General features: G+C 38.1%; 1 protein-coding gene across 1 annotated transcript in view; it reads left to right on the forward strand.

Moving 5' to 3' along the window:
- The window catches only part of MAPK6 (mitogen-activated protein kinase 6), a 37,141-nt gene extending 24,153 nt beyond the window's left edge, over nt 1-12,988 (forward strand). Inside the window, exons 4-6 of the mRNA XM_086710694.1 lie at nt 4,321-4,485; nt 8,632-8,833; nt 10,741-12,988. Of these exons, the coding sequence (XP_086566820.1) occupies nt 4,321-4,485; nt 8,632-8,833; nt 10,741-11,842 (1,469 nt within the window). The 3' untranslated portion in view covers nt 11,843-12,988. The remainder of the gene's footprint in view (nt 1-4,320; nt 4,486-8,631; nt 8,834-10,740) is intronic.
- Nucleotides 12,989-18,995: the final 6,007 nt, after the last annotated feature.

The following is an 18,995-nucleotide window of genomic DNA, read 5'->3' on the forward strand; positions in this document are numbered from 1 at the left end:
TTATGTTTTCCATTCTGTTGGATTTGTATATACTTAAGAGTAGAATTACTGTGTCATATGATAACTCTATGTTTAACTTTTTGAAGAAATGCTAGACCATTTTCCAAAGTGGTTGTAACACTTTACATTCCCACCAGCAGTGTATGAGGGTTCTATTTTTCCACATTCTCACCAACATTAATTAAAATGTAGTCTGTCTTATATTCTTTTTGAATATGAAGTAGTATCTTATTGTGGTTTTGATTTGCATTTACCTAATGATTAATAATGTTGAGTGTGTGTTTATTGACAATGTGTCATTTTTGGAGAACTATCTAGATCCATTGCATATTTTTGTTTTTTAATTATTTCATGTTTATGTTTGGAGAGAGAGAGCATGAGCATGAGAAGGGGAAGGGGCAGAGAGAGAGGGAGACACAGAATCCAAAGTAGGTTCCAAGCTCTGAGCTGTCGGCACAGAGCCCAACGTGGGGCTCAAACCCATGAACCATGAGATCATGACCTGAGCTGAAGTTGGACACTTAACCGACTGAGCCACCCAGGTGCCCCTCCATTGCATATTTTTAAATTGGGTTGTTTGTATTTTATATTTGAGGTATAAGAGTTCTTTATATATTCTGGATACAAATCATTTAATCAGAAAAATGATTTGAATATATTTTCTCCCATTCCACAGGTTCTCTTTTTACTTTCTAGATGGTGTCTTTGGAAACAAAAGATTTTAGTTCTGATGAGGTCTATTTTATCTATTTTTTTTTCTTTTGTCACTTTTGCTTTTGGTGTCATATATATGAAATTATTGCCTGAGCCCTAAGAATTTTATAGTTTTAGTTTTTGAATTTAGGTCTGTGATCCATTCTGGGCTAATTTTTGTATATGGTGTGAGGTAGGATTTAACTTTATTATTTTGGATGTAGATATCCAGTTATTCCAGCACCATTTGCTGAAAACATTATTCTTTCTGATTGAATTATTTTGGCCTTCTTGTCAAAAACCAGTTGACTCTAAATGCAGCATGTCTTTTTGTGACCTAGACTCAAAAGTGACACACTGTCATTTCAGCTTTATTTTATGCATTAGAAATAAGTCATCTAAGTATACCTCACACTCAAAGGGAGGGAAGTTGGATTCCACCTTTTGAAGGGAAGAGTACCAAAAAATTTGTGGACATTTTTTTTTTTTTAAGTGGGTTCTACAGGGCACCTGCATGGCTCAGTCGGTTAAGTGTTTGACTTTGGCTCGGGTCCTGATCTCATAGTTAATGAGTTCGAGCCCTGCATTGGGCTCTGTGCTGACAGCTCAGAGCCTGGATCCTGCTTCAGATTCTGCATCTACCCATCTCTCTGCTCCTCCTCCACTCACATTCAGTATCTTTCTCTCTCAAAAATAAACGTGAAAACAGTATAAAATAAAGTGGATTCTACACATAATGAGGGGCTTGAACTCAGGATCCTGAGATCAAAAGTTGCATGGTCTGGGGCGCCTGGGTGGCTCAGTCGGTTAAGTGTCCGACTTCAGCTCAGGTCACGATCTCACGGTCCGTGAGTTCGAGCCCCGCGTCGGGCTCTGGGCTGATGATGGCCCAGAGCCTGGAGCCTGCTTCCGATTCTGTGTCTCCCTCTCTCTCTGACCCTCCCCCGTTCATGCTCTGCCTCTCTCTGTCTCAAAAATAAATAAACGTTAAAAAAAAAAAAAATTAAAAAAAAAAAAAAGTTGCATGGTCTAATGATTGAGCCAGCCAGGCACCCAAATTTGTGGACATATTTTAATGCTGCCACAATAATGAATATTTTATCAGGAAAACTAGCTTGTTTATAATTGTTATATCATGCTCTAAGTCATTTGAAATGGGGTCAGAACTTAATGCTATATTGATTATTCATTCAGCATATTCAGAATTGTTCAAGTATAGCAATAAAAATAATTGGATTAAACAACACCTTTAAATAACAATATTTTGATCTTACACCCATGTAAACTTTAAACAGTTAATGAGAATTATATGTAAAATGATTTGAAAGTTCCAGTTTTTTTTTTTTTTTTTTTTTCAACGTTTATTTATTTTTGGGACAGAGAGAGACAGAGCATGAACGGGGGAGGGGCAGAGAGAGAGGGAGACACAGAATCGGAAACAGGCTCCAGGCTCTGAGCCATCAGCCCAGAGCCTGACGCGGGGCTCGAACTCACGGACCGCGAGATCGTGACCTGGCTGAAGTCGGACGCTTAACCGACTGCGCCACCCAGGCGCCCCTGAAAGTTCCAGTTTTAATTCTCTTCTCCTTTATTGGTAAATTTGTGAGCCATTCAACAAAAGCAGCATGAGGGAGATGTTTATTAGATAGAGGCCTCAAATGAACAGAGCAATAAAAGACACCCACTGAAATGTCTAATAGCATCTCATATTTAACCTATCCAAAACTGAACTGGTATTTCTCCCTCCTTTCTTTTTCTGCTGTCTTCCTCATCTGTGTAAACCAGATCCACTTTTTTAGTTGCCAAGGCAAACATCTTGGCTTCATCTTTCACTTTGGTCAGTACAGAGTCTATGGACTCTTCCTTTGAAATATATTCAGAATCTAACTGCTTGTTATTATCTCTATTAGCTTCCCACCTCCCTGTGGTTCAGTCAACCACTGTGTCTCTCCTGGTCTATTGCAGGATTTTTAACTGTCTTTCCTGCTTTAATATTTGCTGTCTGTAGCCTAATTACCACATAGTAGCCATGGTATTTCTCTGAAAACATAAATCAGAACATGCCATTTTTCTACTTGAAATTCTGTAATGTCTCCCTATCAAATTCAGGATAAAGCATACCCTTTGTGTTCTGGTACCATTCTGACTTTATCTTCTATTCCCTGCAGCCATTCTGTTTCAGCTACACTTAACTAATTGTTGTTTCTTGGACAAGCCCTCTGTCTCTTATGGGCCTTTGGGCCTTTCCCCATCTTTCTGTAACTCCTTTCCTCCATATGAATGCATGGTGTGTTTTCCAACTTCTTTAATTTTCAGCATTTCCAAGGAAGGAGGCCTTCCTTGGTCATCCTGCATAAATTAATAATCCTGCCCCTAACACTGCTATTTATCCTCCCTGCTTACTCTATTTTTCTTCATGGCATTTGACATAAATGTTGACAGAGTTATTATCTGTTTTTCTCCACTAGATTGTAAGCTCCGTGAAGACAGAGGTTTGGTCTTTTTTGTTTCATAGGTGTATTTCTTTTAATTTTTTTTTTTTTAGTGTTTATTTTTGAGAGAGACAGATTGTGAGTTGGGGAGGGGAAGAAAGCAAGGGAGACACAGCATCCAAAGCAGGCTCCAGGCTCTGAGCTGGCAGCAAAGAGCCTAACATGGGGCTCAAATTCACAAACCGGTGATATCATGACCTGAGCCCAAGTCAGCCACTTAACTGACTGAGCCACCCAGGTGCCCTCATAGCTGTATTTTAAAGTACCTTGCTCATAGTAGGAACCCCAAGAAAAATTTGGGAGATTGAATGGATTCTAGAAATTCGTGGAAAGGCAAACTGAATGGTTTTCTTTAGTCACCATTTAGCTTAAAGTTCCCCCTTTTATTTATTTAGTTTTTTAATGCTTATTTATTTTTGAGAGAGAGAGAGACAGAGTGTGAGTGGGGGAAGGGCAGAGAGAGAGGGAGGCAAAAAATCCGAAACAGGCTCCAGGCTCCAGGCTCTGAGCCGTCAGCACAGATCTGGACACGGGGTAGAACTCACAAACTGTGAGATCATGACCTGACCTGAGCCAAAGTTGGGCACCCAACCTACTGAGCCACCCAGGCACCTCTTCCCGCTTTTATTTCTTTAATACTGGTTCTGAAATGGCTACCTGAGCGTAACCTATAACTATAAAACTTCTTGTTGTGCAGATCTGGTCCAGCCATCCATTTTACTGGTGATGAAATGAAGCCTTTATCATCTTCAGTATGCCCAGAGGTATAGCCAGTTAATTAGCGATACAGCCACGACTAGAATCCATGTGTCTTGAATCCCAGTTCATTGCTTTCTTCACTACTTTATGATGCCTTAATTTAAGGCTAAACATAAAGTGTCAGTTTCTTATGGCAACAAAGCAGCCAAAAGTAAATATGTCAGTGAGCTGAAATCGGAATAGATCTGCTTTTTGAGTAGATTGATGATATTCAAAGTAAAGAAACATGCTGATTAAGGATTCAGTTAAAACCGTTTTCCTCCCAGTGGTCATTACAGTATTTAAGTTAGTTTCCTATAACTTTAGAATGTCTTTTGCAAATAAGTAAGCCTTGAGGAATATGTTTATATTGTATTTGATGTTTATCTAATTTCAGGTGCACATGAACTTGAACAGATGCAGCTGATTTTAGAATCTATTCCTGTAGTACATGAGGAAGATCGTCAGGAGCTTCTCAGCGTAATTCCAGTTTACATTAGAAATGACATGACTGAGCCACACAAACCTTTAACTCAGCTGCTTCCAGGAATTAGTCGAGAAGGTATTGTTACTCAAGAGTAACCATCATGTAATGGGGTGTGTGTGTGTATGTGTGTGCATGTGCGTGCACACGTGTGCACATGCATGCATGCAAGCAGGATCTCTATATTCCCAAAAAGTCTTTAGACATTAAGATATATCTAAAATTTCAACCCTTACTTTCCCTTTCCCTGACTCTTAGAGAGGGATATCTTTCTTTGTTCCTCTGAATAATTTTTCAGATTGAATAAACTGAACCCCTCTCCTGGTTCTAACTCCATCTACTTTTTTAGCTTGCACCTCTGATTCTCTGGCATAGGTGAGCATCTAGAAACACTGTCCCTCATTAAGCTAAAATGTTCTGTGAGGGTTATATGATAAGTTGGGTATGAATATGCATGTTATTTACATATGAAAGTGAATTGAGTTGGGAGAAAGCAAAGGCTTCTGGGCAAGGAAGTAGAGGAAAGAGCAAAACTCCATATGAGCAAACACATTACATTAGAGTTTGCAGGTTCGTGTTAGGAATATTAGGTGCTAAATATGAGAATTTGTGCAAGCTTGAAAGGGATAGGAACTTAGAATCAAAGCTTTGTTGACCATTAACACAATAATTTTATGTTTCAAAAAAGAGTGACATGTCTTCAGGATTTGTTGATATAAATAATATACAAAAGTCTTTAACTCTTGTAGTGGTTACCTGTAGTAAGATAATTTTTTTAAAATTTTATTTTTAAATAATCTCTGCACCCAATGTGGGGCTCGAACTCAACCCCCAGATCAAGAGTTGCATGCTGTATTGACTGAGCCAGCCAGGTGCCCCAGGATAACATTTTTTTAAGGATGAGCATTGGACATAAGGAAAATCTTTCTTAAAAGTTGATTGTGTCTTATATTTTTAAGAATTATCATATTAAGATATCATATTAAGATGTCAGTATTGTATAGTTCTCTCATGAATCAAGTTAGGGATATATAGTTGTTTCTCTTAATTACATATCCATTATTCATGTTACCCACTCTGATCACTATATGTGGTTTGGGTTAGTGTGTATCAAAGTGTTCTAAAGTAGCAAGTGTTTTGAGAAATAGGCACTGGATGGGGATATCATAATGACATTTTGTTTTCTTCACTTGTGCTTAGAACCTATATAGTAAATGCCTAAGTAATGAGGAAGCAGCTGTATTTAATTTCAGCAGGTTTTGTAGGCTTCCTTTTCAATAGTTCTACAATCCTAACCAGTCTTCAAGTCTTATCTTCACATTCAGATTCCAGTGCGCTGTCTTGCTCCTGACCTTGTAGCCAATGTCATGACACCCTTTTTCGTAACTGAACAGTAGTCACGTAGCATTGGACTGTGCCTCAGAATCCTCTGTGGGAGAATTTTTTTTTGAGAGAGAGAGTGAACAAGAATGAGAACACAAGATGGGGACGGGGCAGCAGGAGAGAGGGAGAGAATCTGAAGCAGACTCTGTACTCAGCTTGATGCTACGACCCAGGGAGCATGACCTGAGCTGAAATCAAGAGTCCGATGCTCAACTGACTGAGCCACCCAGGTGTCCCAAGTGGGAGCTTCTTAAAAATGCAGACTGTTCGGTCAGAATCCGGAGGTAAGGTGGGGAGTAGAGCAGGTGTCTTTTTTAAAGCCCTCTACAGGTGTGGCCCCACTCAGCCAGGTTGAGAGACATTGTTCAGGAATAACCTTGATTGGCTTTGATCCGTTGTCGCTATTGCTGTGTCTTATCCAAAGAGGCAAGCTAGTAATAATGTAGGACATTGCTGTTGAAGCATTTGCAGGCTAGCCAAACTTGAATCTTCTATTTCCCCTACCCTCATTAGGGTCAGGACCATGTCTTAGTTGGTTGTAAATCAACTTGAATATTTGCCTGATGGCTGGGATTTATTCATAATGCATTGAATGTATGTCTTTCATAATGGGTTAATTAACCATCAGCCAAAGATCCTTGGTATTCACAAGTAGCGGAACTATGCTTACATACAAGTGCAGTGCAGAGTTTTTAAATTTCCTGAGACTAAAGATATGTTGTGTAGATGTGCTCTACACCAGTTTCTTCTTAATCAAGATTAACATTGGAGTTTTATTTTTGGAACAGAGCACATTCTGAGGCAATGGGGACTTCATAAGAAATACATGTTCTTTTCTCCCACTCTGTTCATGATCTTCAGAGGAAAAAGCCAAACAAGATTAAGTACATATGAATTAACATGTAATAATGAAGACAATTAAGAACCCTAGTGGTCTTTTTTTTTTTTATTTTTTTTTTTTTACTGTTTATTTATTTTTGAGACAGAGAGAGACAGAGCATGAATGGGGGAGGGTCAGAGAGAGAGGGAGACACAGAATCCGAAACAGGCTCCAGGCTCTGAGCTATCAGCACAGAGCCCGACGCGGGGCTCTAACTCACCGACCACGAGATCACGACCTGAGCCGAAGTCGGACGCTTAACCGACTGAGCCACCCAGGCACCCCAGAACCCTAGTGGTCTTCATCTTTCAATGAAATAATCTTTTTTCATTTCCCCCTATACTTATCTCTCATCCTCCCTTTTGCTTTCTCACATCAAAATTTTTTTTATGTCTTAGCACACTTCAACACCATCATAGCAAATAGATTTATTTCCTTTAGAGCAGTGCTGTCCAATATAACTTTCTGTAATTATGGAAATAGTCTATGTATGTGTATATTGCATGCACTTGGGAGCTCAGCCTAGCTAGTTTCTTTGTTATCTCTTCCTCTTTCCACCTGCTGCCTACAGTTCCCAAATGCTAGGGATTTGAGTATATTCCTCTTGTGTATTGGGATACGTATTTCCCTTCTGAGAATGGTGATTGTGCTGGGTCAGCCCTTCATAACTGTGCCTTAGCGTCTCTCTTGCCTTGTGACACATGGTCCCTGGGCTAATTAAGATGGACTCCTTTGCAAGACAACCAAGAACAGCTTGATGTATTGTGAAATGACTTCCTAGATTAGGGTAATATGATAAGAGGAGGATAAGGGAGAGGAGAGGAAGAGGCCTCAGCCCTGGGCCACTGCAGGGCCTGAATAGCAGTGAGTCTTAGTTTCTATAGTCTTTATTGGAGTGATTGAGTATTGAATGAGATAATGTATATGAAAACACTTTGTAAAATATAAAAGGCTGTAAAAAATCAGCTATTTTTTACATTAATGAGAAATCGGGAATTGAAAATGGAAGAATTATCTTTTCCTTAGAGACAGAGGTAAAGATACGAGGGTGTGTGACAGGCCATAGTGAAGAACTAGGGATTGAGGTAAATGTGAAGCGGGTTTATCTGTTGAGAATGATGTGTAAAGTGTAAAGAGATGGTGTGGAACATTGCTGAGCAATAGCAAAGGCCAAATTGCAATTCCACAGTATGAATTTGTAGTGAGCCCTGGGTGTGATTTTGCATGTAGCTTTCATCAGGCCTGTATGGCTAGGGAGCAGAAAAAGTAGATGGGGGAAGTCACTCAAAGTTGAAGATTGGTATAAATCATAAGGCATACAAGTGTGTGGTGGTGTAAGGGCAACCTTCAGGCTGGTGACAGTGTGGTTCAGGCTGAGTTAGCAGCTTAGGAAGGCCCAGTGATTGATGTGAGACAGAGATCAACAAATTAGTACAGCAGCTAGTCAATGAGATAAGGGAAGGAAAGGGGAAAGTGTTTTTTATTAAGCACTAGACACTATCCTTTACATTTAATTTTTGTACCTTATAAGATATCTGTCAATATACCCATTTTATACATGAAGAAACTGAAGTTCAAGTTTAAGTAATCTGTCTAGCTCTTGACAGCTAGGGAGTAATTCAGTTAAGCTTGTGAGTTGCAGAGCTGAGCTTACGACCTATAGTATTAGGTTGAACCATATGAAATTGCTGTCATTTGCCCATTTTTGACTGACAAAAATAGAAGTTTCAGATGATTCAACTTAATATATTCTTTTTTTTTTTGTAACTGAGCATAATAGGAGATTGGGGTACATTTCAAATATTTATTAAGATTATTGAATAGGTATCCTTTTAATCTGTAAATCAGTTTTATTTCACTGATAAATTAATTTACCTTTTAATTGTATAATCCCTTTTTTCCTCTACATTGGTTGGCAGACCTCCAGTACAGTTAAGGTGTTTTATCTCTTTCTTTTGCAGCACTGGATTTCCTGGAACAAATTCTGACATTTAGCCCAATGGATCGGTTGACTGCAGAGGAAGCGCTTTCTCATCCTTACATGAGCATATATTCTTTTCCAATGGATGAGCCAATTTCCAGTCATCCTTTTCATATTGAAGATGAAGTTGATGATATTTTGCTTATGGATGAAACTCATAGTCACATTTATAACTGGGAAAGGTAAATTGATGCTAAGGTAGAAAAATACAATTTATTATATTTTCACAACAGTGTACTAATTACTATATGATCACAGCCCACTTATTATGTGAGTTTTATTTTTAAATTATGGTAAGACAATGTAGATCTCTTAAAAATTTACTGATGGGGGGCGCCTGGATGGGTGGCTCAGTCAGTTCAGTGTCAGACTCTTGATTTTGGCTCAGGTCATGATCTCACAGTTTGAAAGTTTGAGGCCCGTGTGGGGCTCTGTGCTGACAGTACAGAGTTGGCTTGGGATTCTCTCTGTCTGCCCCTCCCTTGCTTGCTCGCTCTCTCACAATAAATAAATTAAAAAAAATAATTAGTGATGGTCCCTTGGGGTTTCTGCTAAACTTAATATCTTTGAATAGCCTTTATGTAATTTAAATATTAATAGTTACTATTTAAGATGTTGGATGACAAGACTCAACCTTAATCCAGTAAGGTATCTGCATAATGTCTCAAATCTTTCCATAAAATCTCTTGTATCTTAGGATAGCAATTATTTTGATTCATGGTATATGCTATTCAAATCTGTTTTCCTAATGACATAAAATTAACTTTCGGGGGAAATCTGGGTGGCTCAGTTGGTTAAGCATCCAACTTCGGCTTGGGTCATGATCTCCCGGTTTGTGAGTTTGAGCCCCATGTTGGGCTCTGTGCTGACAGCTCAGAGCCTAGAACCTGCTTCGGATTCTGTGTCTCCCTCTCTCTGCCCCTCCCCCTGCTTGTACTCTGTCTTTCTCTGTCTCTCTCAAAAATAAATAATAAACACTAAAAAAATTAAAAAAAAAACTTCAGTTAACATAGGTCCAGTATAAGGGACTTTTCTATTTTGAATAGTATAAAATATCAAAATGGGTAATATCATACATTTGAGTTAAAAATTTTTTTCCCTCCGCTTTCTTTTAGGATTTCTAAATTTCTGGAGAAATTTAGGTATAATTTTGCTTCAAAGTAAGGTTGTAGCATATAATAATGGATCGATGTTTTTTAAAATCTTCAGATAATTTTGATATTTAGCCACTAGGTGTTAAGTCACTAATGACAGTCGTAAAACTTTAAAATTTCATATATTTCTTTGTTTAAAAGAAAAATCATTAAATTAGTTTGTGAAGTCATTGCATTTTCCTCCTAAAATGTTCAGGTATTTGTATGTTTACACACCTCTGCCAATGACCATTTTGTCCACATGAACATTTCTACTACCTGTGTATAGTAGGTACATAACCAGATGTCTTCTAATATCTTTCCTAGTCTCTCCTCCCCATCCCCCAACCATTTGTGTGTGTCTCCCAGTCTGCTGCTACTTGGGCATGAATGGTCACCTCACTGTGATATGTCAGTAAGAGGATACCGTATTTGGTAGTGCTTATACATGGAGAGGTTTTTTTCTATTCAGTATGAGTGCTAGGAAGCCTTCCTTTTTTTCTAGTCTGACTTGGTACCAGTACAGTGAAAATCTGTAAGAGACCTGATTAAGATTAGAGACATTGATTTTGTGGCCACAAAGTGTTTTTTCTGTGTATGAAACTGTTGGACTTGAACCGTAGACAAGCCAGTCACTCAGATGTTTATCTACAGCTGTGTTTGAGGTGGATGAAAAATAAAGAAAAGATGGAATAATTGTAAAATGGTATTTCATCTTAAATTTAAAAATGGAGGGCTTAGAATTTTGTTATAATCATAGGCTTCATTGGTAATTACCAAAATTGCCTTTTATTACTTTATGTAGTAATAGATCTTACCTATCCATTAAAGTTAGGAGTTACACTCCTGTTATCCCTGCATAGACCTAGCAGAGTGCTTTCACCTAAAAGGCACTCAGTGAATTTGAAAATGAAATCATACCCCTGCACTAATAGTAATGTATTCATTTTTTTCAGGTACCACGATTGCCAATTTTCAGAGCATGATTGGCCTATACATAACAACTTTGATATTGATGAAGTTCAGCTTGACCCAAGAGCTCTGTCTGATGTCACTGATGAAGAAGAAGTACAAGTCGATCCTCGAAAATATTTGGATGGAGATCGTGAGAAGTATTTGGAGGATCCTGCTTTCGATACGAATTACTCTACCGAGCCTTGTTGGCAGTACCCAGATCATCATGAAAACAAATATTGTGATCTGGAGTGTGGCCATACTTGTAACTACAAAACAAGGTCATCATCTTATTTAGATAACTTAGTTTGGAGAGAGAGTGAAGTTAACCATTATTATGAACCCAAGCTTATCATAGATCTTTCCAATTGGAAAGAACAAAGCAAAGAAAAGTCTGATAAGAAAGGCAAGTCAAAATGTGAAAGGAATGGATTGGTTAAAGCCCAGATAGCTCTAGAGGAAGCATCACAGCAACTGGCTGAAAAAGAAAGGGAAAAGAATCAGGGATTTGACTTTGATTCCTTTATTGCAGGAACTATTCAACTTAGTTCACAACATGAACCTACTGATGTTGTTGATAAATTGAATGACTTGAATAGCTCAGTGTCCCAACTAGAATTGAAAAGTTTGATATCAAAGTCAGTAAGCCGAGAAAAACAGGAAAAAGGCATGGCAAATTTGGCTCAGTTAGAAGCCTTGTACCAGTCTTCTTGGGATAGCCAGTTTGTGGGTGGTGGGGAGGACTGTTTTCTTATAAATCAATTTTGTTGTGAGGTAAGGAAGGATGAACAAATTGAGAAGGAAAACACTTATACCAGTTACCTGGACAAGTTCTTTAGCAGGAAAGAAGATACCGAAATGCTAGAAACTGAGCCAGTAGAGGATGGGAAGCTTGGGGAGAGAGGAAATGAGGAAGGATTTCTGAACAACAGTGGGGAGTTCCTCTTTAACAAGCAGCTCGAATCCATAGGCATCCCGCAGTTTCACAGTCCAGTTGGGTCCCCACTGAAGTCAATCCAGGCCACCTTAACACCTTCTGCTATGAAATCTTCCCCTCAGATTCCTCATAAGACATACAGCAGCATTCTGAAACATCTGAACTAAAACACTCAGCAGACATTTCTCTTTGTATTCTTCATGAAATGTGTTTTGTCTTTTTTATTACTAGTGTTTAAGTCATTTTTTTACTTGAATCATATGGTGTCATTTAGAAAGGATTTTATTAGTTCTTGGTTTTTAAAATCCAGACTTTTTTTCTACATGTGAGATGGTTTTCATTTTAACTGGCATGTCGTTTGCACACAAAAATAAAGAATAGAGCAAAATAATGCAATGCAGGAGGAGACAAAAGAAATGCACTAAGACAAGTAAAAAACATTCTCTCATAGAACAATGATCTGTTTTACAGGAAACAAAAATCTTGCCTTGAAATTTACACAGTGAGACTGTACATAATTGCATGAAAATATCTATTTTTTTCCTAAAACATTTTTCATTCATGAGTATTTTCAAGTTTTTCATACTGTACACATTTCTTAAAACACATGATACCAGCAGCAACTGAAAATGAATGCCGAATTTGGTACACATGTGTTATCTACCTCAAGGTAACAAAAGTATGTGGCAAAACATATACCATCCATAGTGCTTCACACATGCACTTCTATTTAGCCAGCGTTTATTGTAGTAAACTATTAATAAGATTCACGCACCGTTTATAAATGTTCTGGTATGCATTCTTTATAGTGAAGTGTTACTACATCACATCTTATTTATTTTAGAAAATCAGTATATTTTCTGTATTTAATTATAAAAAGTTGACTTAGTTTTTGAAATTTATTTGCAAATACACTTTTTCCATTTGGCACTATGGTTTGTTGCCTACTTAGCTGAATATATAATGTCGGCTCATCCTAAGGCTGTCCACGTACTTAATTTACTTTCGTATTCATTTTAAGTAAAGCGCTCACTGTGTATAGGAATTTGTATTTTGGAGGTGCTTGATCTATCTACAAAGAAACATTAGGAATTACTTTGTTATAAAATGCTCCTAGAAGTCTTAACTGTGTTTATTTTTAAACAAAACAAATTGTAATGTTAGACTTGTGTGCATGGAAGTAATTAAGGTACATCATTATTGTAGTTTAAAAGTTGTACATGATAAGACATATTTTGTTTTTACTGTATGTTTTTACTGAATGATCTGTTCCCCATCCCAAGGCAAGCATGAATAAAATTAGGTTAAATATAGCATGTGGTATTGGAGTCTCTTAGAATTTGTTTCATCTATTTTATTTTATTGAATACTGTCGGTATCTTTAGTGATCCTGTTCAAAGAAAAGGACAAATAAACATGGCCAGCAACTATGGCTCCTGTTGAACTCTTTAGGGTAGTGCAGGAAAAGTAAAAATTATTAGCAAATTCTTTATCTAGTCTCACCTTTCAGCAAAATTGTGGCTGTACTTTAGACTATGTTAGGCTAAACGGCTTCAAAGAAAAAGCTTCTTTGTCTCTACACAGAAACCTTGTTGATTTACCTTCACACATTAAAATGGAATAAGGTTTTATATATTTCGAAACTATTAAGTGCCCTTGGAGGCTTTGAAGTACGCAGAGGAACCTCCTTTAAATGTATTTGCCCTACAGGGGCGCCTGGGTGGCGCAGTCGGTTAAGCGTCCGACTTCAACCAGGTCACGATCTCACGGTCCGTGAGTTCGAGCCCCGCGTCGGGCTCTGGGCTGATGGCTCGGAGCCTGGAGCCTGTTTCTGATTCTGTGTCTCCCTCTCTCTCTGCCCCTCGCCCGTTCATGCTCTGTCTCTCTCTGTCCCAAAAATAAATAAACGTTGAAAAAAAAAAAAAAAAAAATTTAAATGTATTTGCCCTACAGTACATCATGTTTCCTTTGTTCAAGAACTTACCTATTTACCTATCCAAATATAAAACCATTTTTCCTTTAACCTCCCTTTTCCATTTGTCTTCCTTATTTATATACAAAGCCAGTTCTATTAATATTCAGACTTCTACCTTCCCGGTGACCTATTCACTGATTTCATTTGGATTCTCAGAGCTTTTAAAAAATACAGGTATTTTCTGGATGGGTATCATTGTCACGTGTTGTGAATTTATACTCCAGTTAACCTTAAAAAGACAAACTCTTAGAGTGGAAGCTTTCAGGTTTTCACCATTGGATATTATGTTAAGCTGTGGATTTTCATATATGGCCTTTATTACTTTGAAGTAATTTCCTTTTCCTATTTTGTTGAGTGTGGTGGTTTTTTTTTTTTTTATCATGAAAAGGTGGTTTGTGAAATGCTTTTATTGCACATATTGAGATGATCCTGGTTTTTGTCCCTAATGTGGTGAATTACATTGATTTTCATATGTTGAACCATTCTTGTATTCCAGAAATCTCACTTGATTATGATCGTGTAATCCTTTTAATGTGCTGTTGGACTTGATTTGCTTAGTGTTTTGTCTTAGGACTTTATGTATCAATACTCATTAGGTATATTGGCCTGTAGTTATAACACCATTGTCTAATTTTGGTATCAGGGTAATGCTGGTCTCATTGAATGACTTTGGAAATATTCTCTCCTCAATTTTTGGGAAGAGTTTGAGAAGAATTGTTAATTGTTTCACTGTTTGGTAGACTTCTCTAGTGAAGCCATCTGGTCCCAAGGCTTTTGGGAGATTTTTGATTATTGATTCAGTCTCCTTACTAGGTCTGTTTGGATTTTTAATTTCTTCACAATTCACTCTTGGTAGGTTGCATGTTTCTAGAAATTTATCCATTTCTTGTAGGTTATCTAGTTTGTTGGCATATAATTTGTTCATTATAGTCTCTTACCCCTTTTTATTTCTGTATCAGTTGTAACTTGTCCTTTTTTCACTTAAGATTTATGTTGTGTCTTTTCTCTTTTTCTCAGTGTAGCTAATAGTTTGTTGATTTTGTTGATCTTTTCTGTTCTCCGTTTCTGCTCTAATTTTTATTATTCCCTTCTCATGACTTTGGATGTTTTTTGTCCTTTTCTAGTTCTTAAGATGTAAAGTTAGATTGTTGATTTGAGGTCTTTTTTATTTTTTATTTTCATTATTTTTTTGTTCCATGAATCTCACACTTTATTAAAAAATGCAAATCTGCAAGTAAGCTATAATGCCAAGTAGAATATTCCTTTAATAATATGAGTTATCTAGGGGTGCCTGGGTGGCTCAAACATTCAGTTTGGGCTTAGATCATGATCTCACAGCTTGTGAGTTTGAGTCCCACATCAGGCTCTGTGCCAACAGCTCAGAGCCTGGAGCCTGCTTCAAACTCTGTCTCCCTGTCTCTTTGCCCCTCCCCTGCTCACACTCTGTCTCTCAAAAATAAAAATAAACAAAAAATTAAATGAGTTATCTAGAAGGATTTTCTAAAGGAACCATTAACACGTCCATCAAGTATTTATTAGTAATCTTGGATATGGAAAGCATTACATAGTCACTGATAGAAATACAAAGATGAATAATAAGTCACAGTCTTTGCTTTCAAGGGATATACAGTATCTGCTATAGAATGGGTGGTTGTAAAATGGTGGCAGCTTTGGGTTTAGTAGAATGCTAGTTGAGCATAAGGTAAAATAAAAATAATCCACTTTGTTCATGTGCAGTGATAGAACCTGTCCTACTTAGTGTTATCATATTTAAATAAGAGGCAAACCCCTATACCCCAGAATACATAGCTTGTTATGTATCCATTATAGCCTTTCTACCTGAGGAAGTCCTGTCAACGGAGTCCCTGAAAAGTGGAACAAAGGACACGGTGTTGAGTCAAGAAATGGAGGTCTTTTTTTTGTTTTTTTAGTGTTTATTTTTGAGAGAACATGAGTGGGGGAGTTGCAGAGAGAGGGACAAAGGATCCGAAGCCGGCTCCACACTGACAGCAGAGAGCCCGTTGCAGGGCTCAAACTCAATGAACTGGGAGATCATGATCTGACCCAAAGTTGGACGCTTGACGGCCTGAGCCACCCAGGTGCCTCAAGGGCTTTTTTAAAAGTAGACTTTATTTTTTTAGAGCAGTTTTAGGTTCACAGCAAAATTAAGGAGAATGTGCAAAGATTTTTGATATACCTACTCCCCCCGCACATGCATAGCCTCCCACATTATCTACATCTCTTATCAGAGTGGTACGTATGTTATAATTGATGAACCTAGATTGACACATCATCATCACCCAAAGTCCACAGTTCACATTAGAGTTTACTCATGGTGTTGTATGTACTCTATGTTTAGACAAATGTATAATAATATGTATCCACAATTTTAGTATCAGAGTAGTTTCATTGCCCTGAAAATCCTTTGTGCTCTGCCCACTCGTCCCTTCCTCTTCCCTTAACATCAGGCAGCCATTGGTCTTTTATTCTCTCCATACTCTTGCCTTTTCCAGAATGTCGTAGACTTAGAATCATACAGTATGCAGCCTTTTCAACTGGCTTCTCTTAGTCATGTGCATCGGTTTGCTTGATTGTGTCTCATTAAGTCCTTTAGGCTTTTTTCACTTTTGTTCATTGTTTTTATGTTCTTCAGACTGGATAATTTTAAAAGAACTACCTTAGAGTTCACTTACTGTTCTGCTTGATTGAGTCTGATGTTGATCCCCTCTAGTGAATTTTTCAATTCAGTTTTTGTATTCTTCAGCTCCAGAATTCCTGTTTGGTTTGTCCTTTATAGTTTTGATGTCTTTGTTTTCTCATTTTGTTCATGCATTGTTTTCCTGATGTTGTGATGTTAGCTGTGTTCTCTTGTAGCACATTAAGCTTCTTTAACATGATTATTTTGAATTCTTTGTCAGGTAATTTGTAGATCTCCATTTCTTTTCTGTCAATTTGTGGAGATTTCTTTCTTTGGGCCTTGTTTCCCTGTTTATGTACCTTGTTATTTGTTGTGATTTTTGCCTGTGGAGAAACAGCCACCTCTGTCTCTTTATAGACTGGCTTTGTACTGGGGAACATCTTCCCCTATCATCCCAGCTAGAGTTTCTGGGGGCATCTCAAACTTTTTATGGGGCTGTGTGTGTCATCTCTGTTCTTATGTGCATAATCCAGCCTCCTCCTCACCCCAAGTTGGACAGTGTGTTTCTTAGGAGGTTGTAGTAGTCTCTTACCCCTTTGGCTGTCTGAGGTGTTGTAGGTTCTCTGGCTCTGCCACAACCCATGATTGTTCTCAGTGGCCCCCACGCATCCAAAGTAGTGCTTTGAGTCAGGCCAGACTGAAGCCAGTCTCTTGGGTAGCCCCTCAGCCTGGAACACTGGATGACCGTTCTTTTCTTCTCTTTCCCTTCCAAGGGAGAAGCTGTGAGGTGGCCTTTTCCTCTCAATCACGAGGAACATGGGGGAGGGACTGACATTGACATGAAACCGCTTTCCTTTCCAATTTTAGTGCACCTGTTCTTGGCGTCGAGCTTGTCCGGTATGCTGTGACTTCCTAACTGTTTTCTGGAGGTCTTTTGGGACCATATATTGTTAAGTCAGTGCTTCTGTGGGGGTAGTGAGTTCTGAGGCTTCCTATTCTGCCATCTTATGTCCAAAAATAATTTACTATTTAAATGACTTACTCTGAATTAGAAGGATGTTCTACCTGTTGTGCAGCTTTCAGACTTTTGGGATGATGTGTGTCAGATTTGTCATGTCACTGAACTGGTGGCATCACCATTTTTAGAGCTATTTCTTAAGCTTCAATAATTAGGCTTAATTTGGAGCCAGTACACCTCCCTCTGCACCCTCCCACCCCTACGCTTTTTTGATTGTCTTTTAAATGCAATTTCAAGCATACAGAAAAGGTGTATAGAATTTTTTTTTTTAATTTTTAAATGTTTGTTTATTTTTGAGAGAGAGGGAGACAGAGCATGAGCAGGGGAGGGGCAGAGAGAGAGGGAGACACAGAATCCGAAGCAGGCTCCAGGCTCCGAGCTGTCAGCACAGAGCCCAAACGCAGGACTCAAACCCATGGACCATGAGATCATGACCTGAGCCGAAGTCAGACGCTTAACTGACTGAGCCACCCAGGTGCCCCTGGAATTGTTAGTAAATATATATGTCACTTGCTTTGTTCATCTAGAGTTGATCTGCGTCAGATAAACCAGCTACCGATAAAGTTGAACCCCTCTGTTTAACCCCCCGCCACATCACATTTATCTGCCTCTCCCAGAGGAAGACACGTTGCTGAATTTTACCATTTTCATGCAGTTTTATACTTTTACTATATATGGTTTTGTAAACATTTTGCATGTTTTAAAATTCCATATGGCATATTGTTAATCTTTTTTCAACTTGCATTTTTCACTCAATATGTCTCTGAAATATAACTGTTGATACATGTAGCTCTAATTCCATTTTAATTGCTGTGTTGCAATGTTTTTATCCACTTTTAATCACTTTTTTATTTACATTTTATTCAAAATGACATTTGTTTTCAAAAGTTTGCTCCTCTAAACGTGGTTGCAGTGAGAATTTTTGCAAACATGTATAAGAGTATCTTGAGGGTATAGATCTAGTTGCTGGGTCACAGACAATGCATATCTTCAAGTCTAGGAGATGCCATATTGCTGTCCCAAAATGTACTGAGGTACACTCCTGCCAGCAGTATATGAGAGTCCTTATCCATCCACACCCTCCCACACAAGAAACCAAGTCTTTTCCATTCAATTAACCCTAGCGGGCTTACTGTGTTTAGTTTACTTTAACAACAAAAGGAATCCAAATTTCTAATTCCAAACAACTGTATGACAGCCATGCTGACACCTTAGGAATCCTTACACAGCTACTTCAATTATGATGAGATAGCCTTGGTGCTTATTTCCCATTGCAGTTGCTGTAATTTGGGAACAGGTGGTTTAAATCTTAAAGGCTGAGCCAATTACATGATCTGCACTGGAACCTATACCTAAAGCATAAAAAGTAGAGCACCGTGACTCAAATGGGGTTTTCAAAATAAAATTCAGCACGGTATCACCTTTGCTTCTAGGTTAAAATAGTGCAGATTTTACACAGCATTTATTGCTCCTTATAAAATTATTGTTTTATATAAAAGTACTGTTTTCTATCAGATGCTGTGCTGTGTACTCTCTAGCATGTTTAATTAGTGGCTGGTCGTATTCTCTGAATTGCTCACCTCCTAATGTCAGCTTTTTTCAGTTCCTGTTTCCTGTTGAATTCAAAACTAATAGAGGCTTTGCCCTGAATGAGTTTATCATGTATCTAATATTAGTTGTAATTTTACC

This window comes from Puma concolor, chromosome B3, assembly GCF_028749965.1.
Source record: "Puma concolor isolate L17-30 chromosome B3, mPumCon1.1.hap2, whole genome shotgun sequence".
NCBI classification, from domain to species: Eukaryota; Metazoa; Chordata; class Mammalia; order Carnivora; family Felidae; genus Puma; species Puma concolor.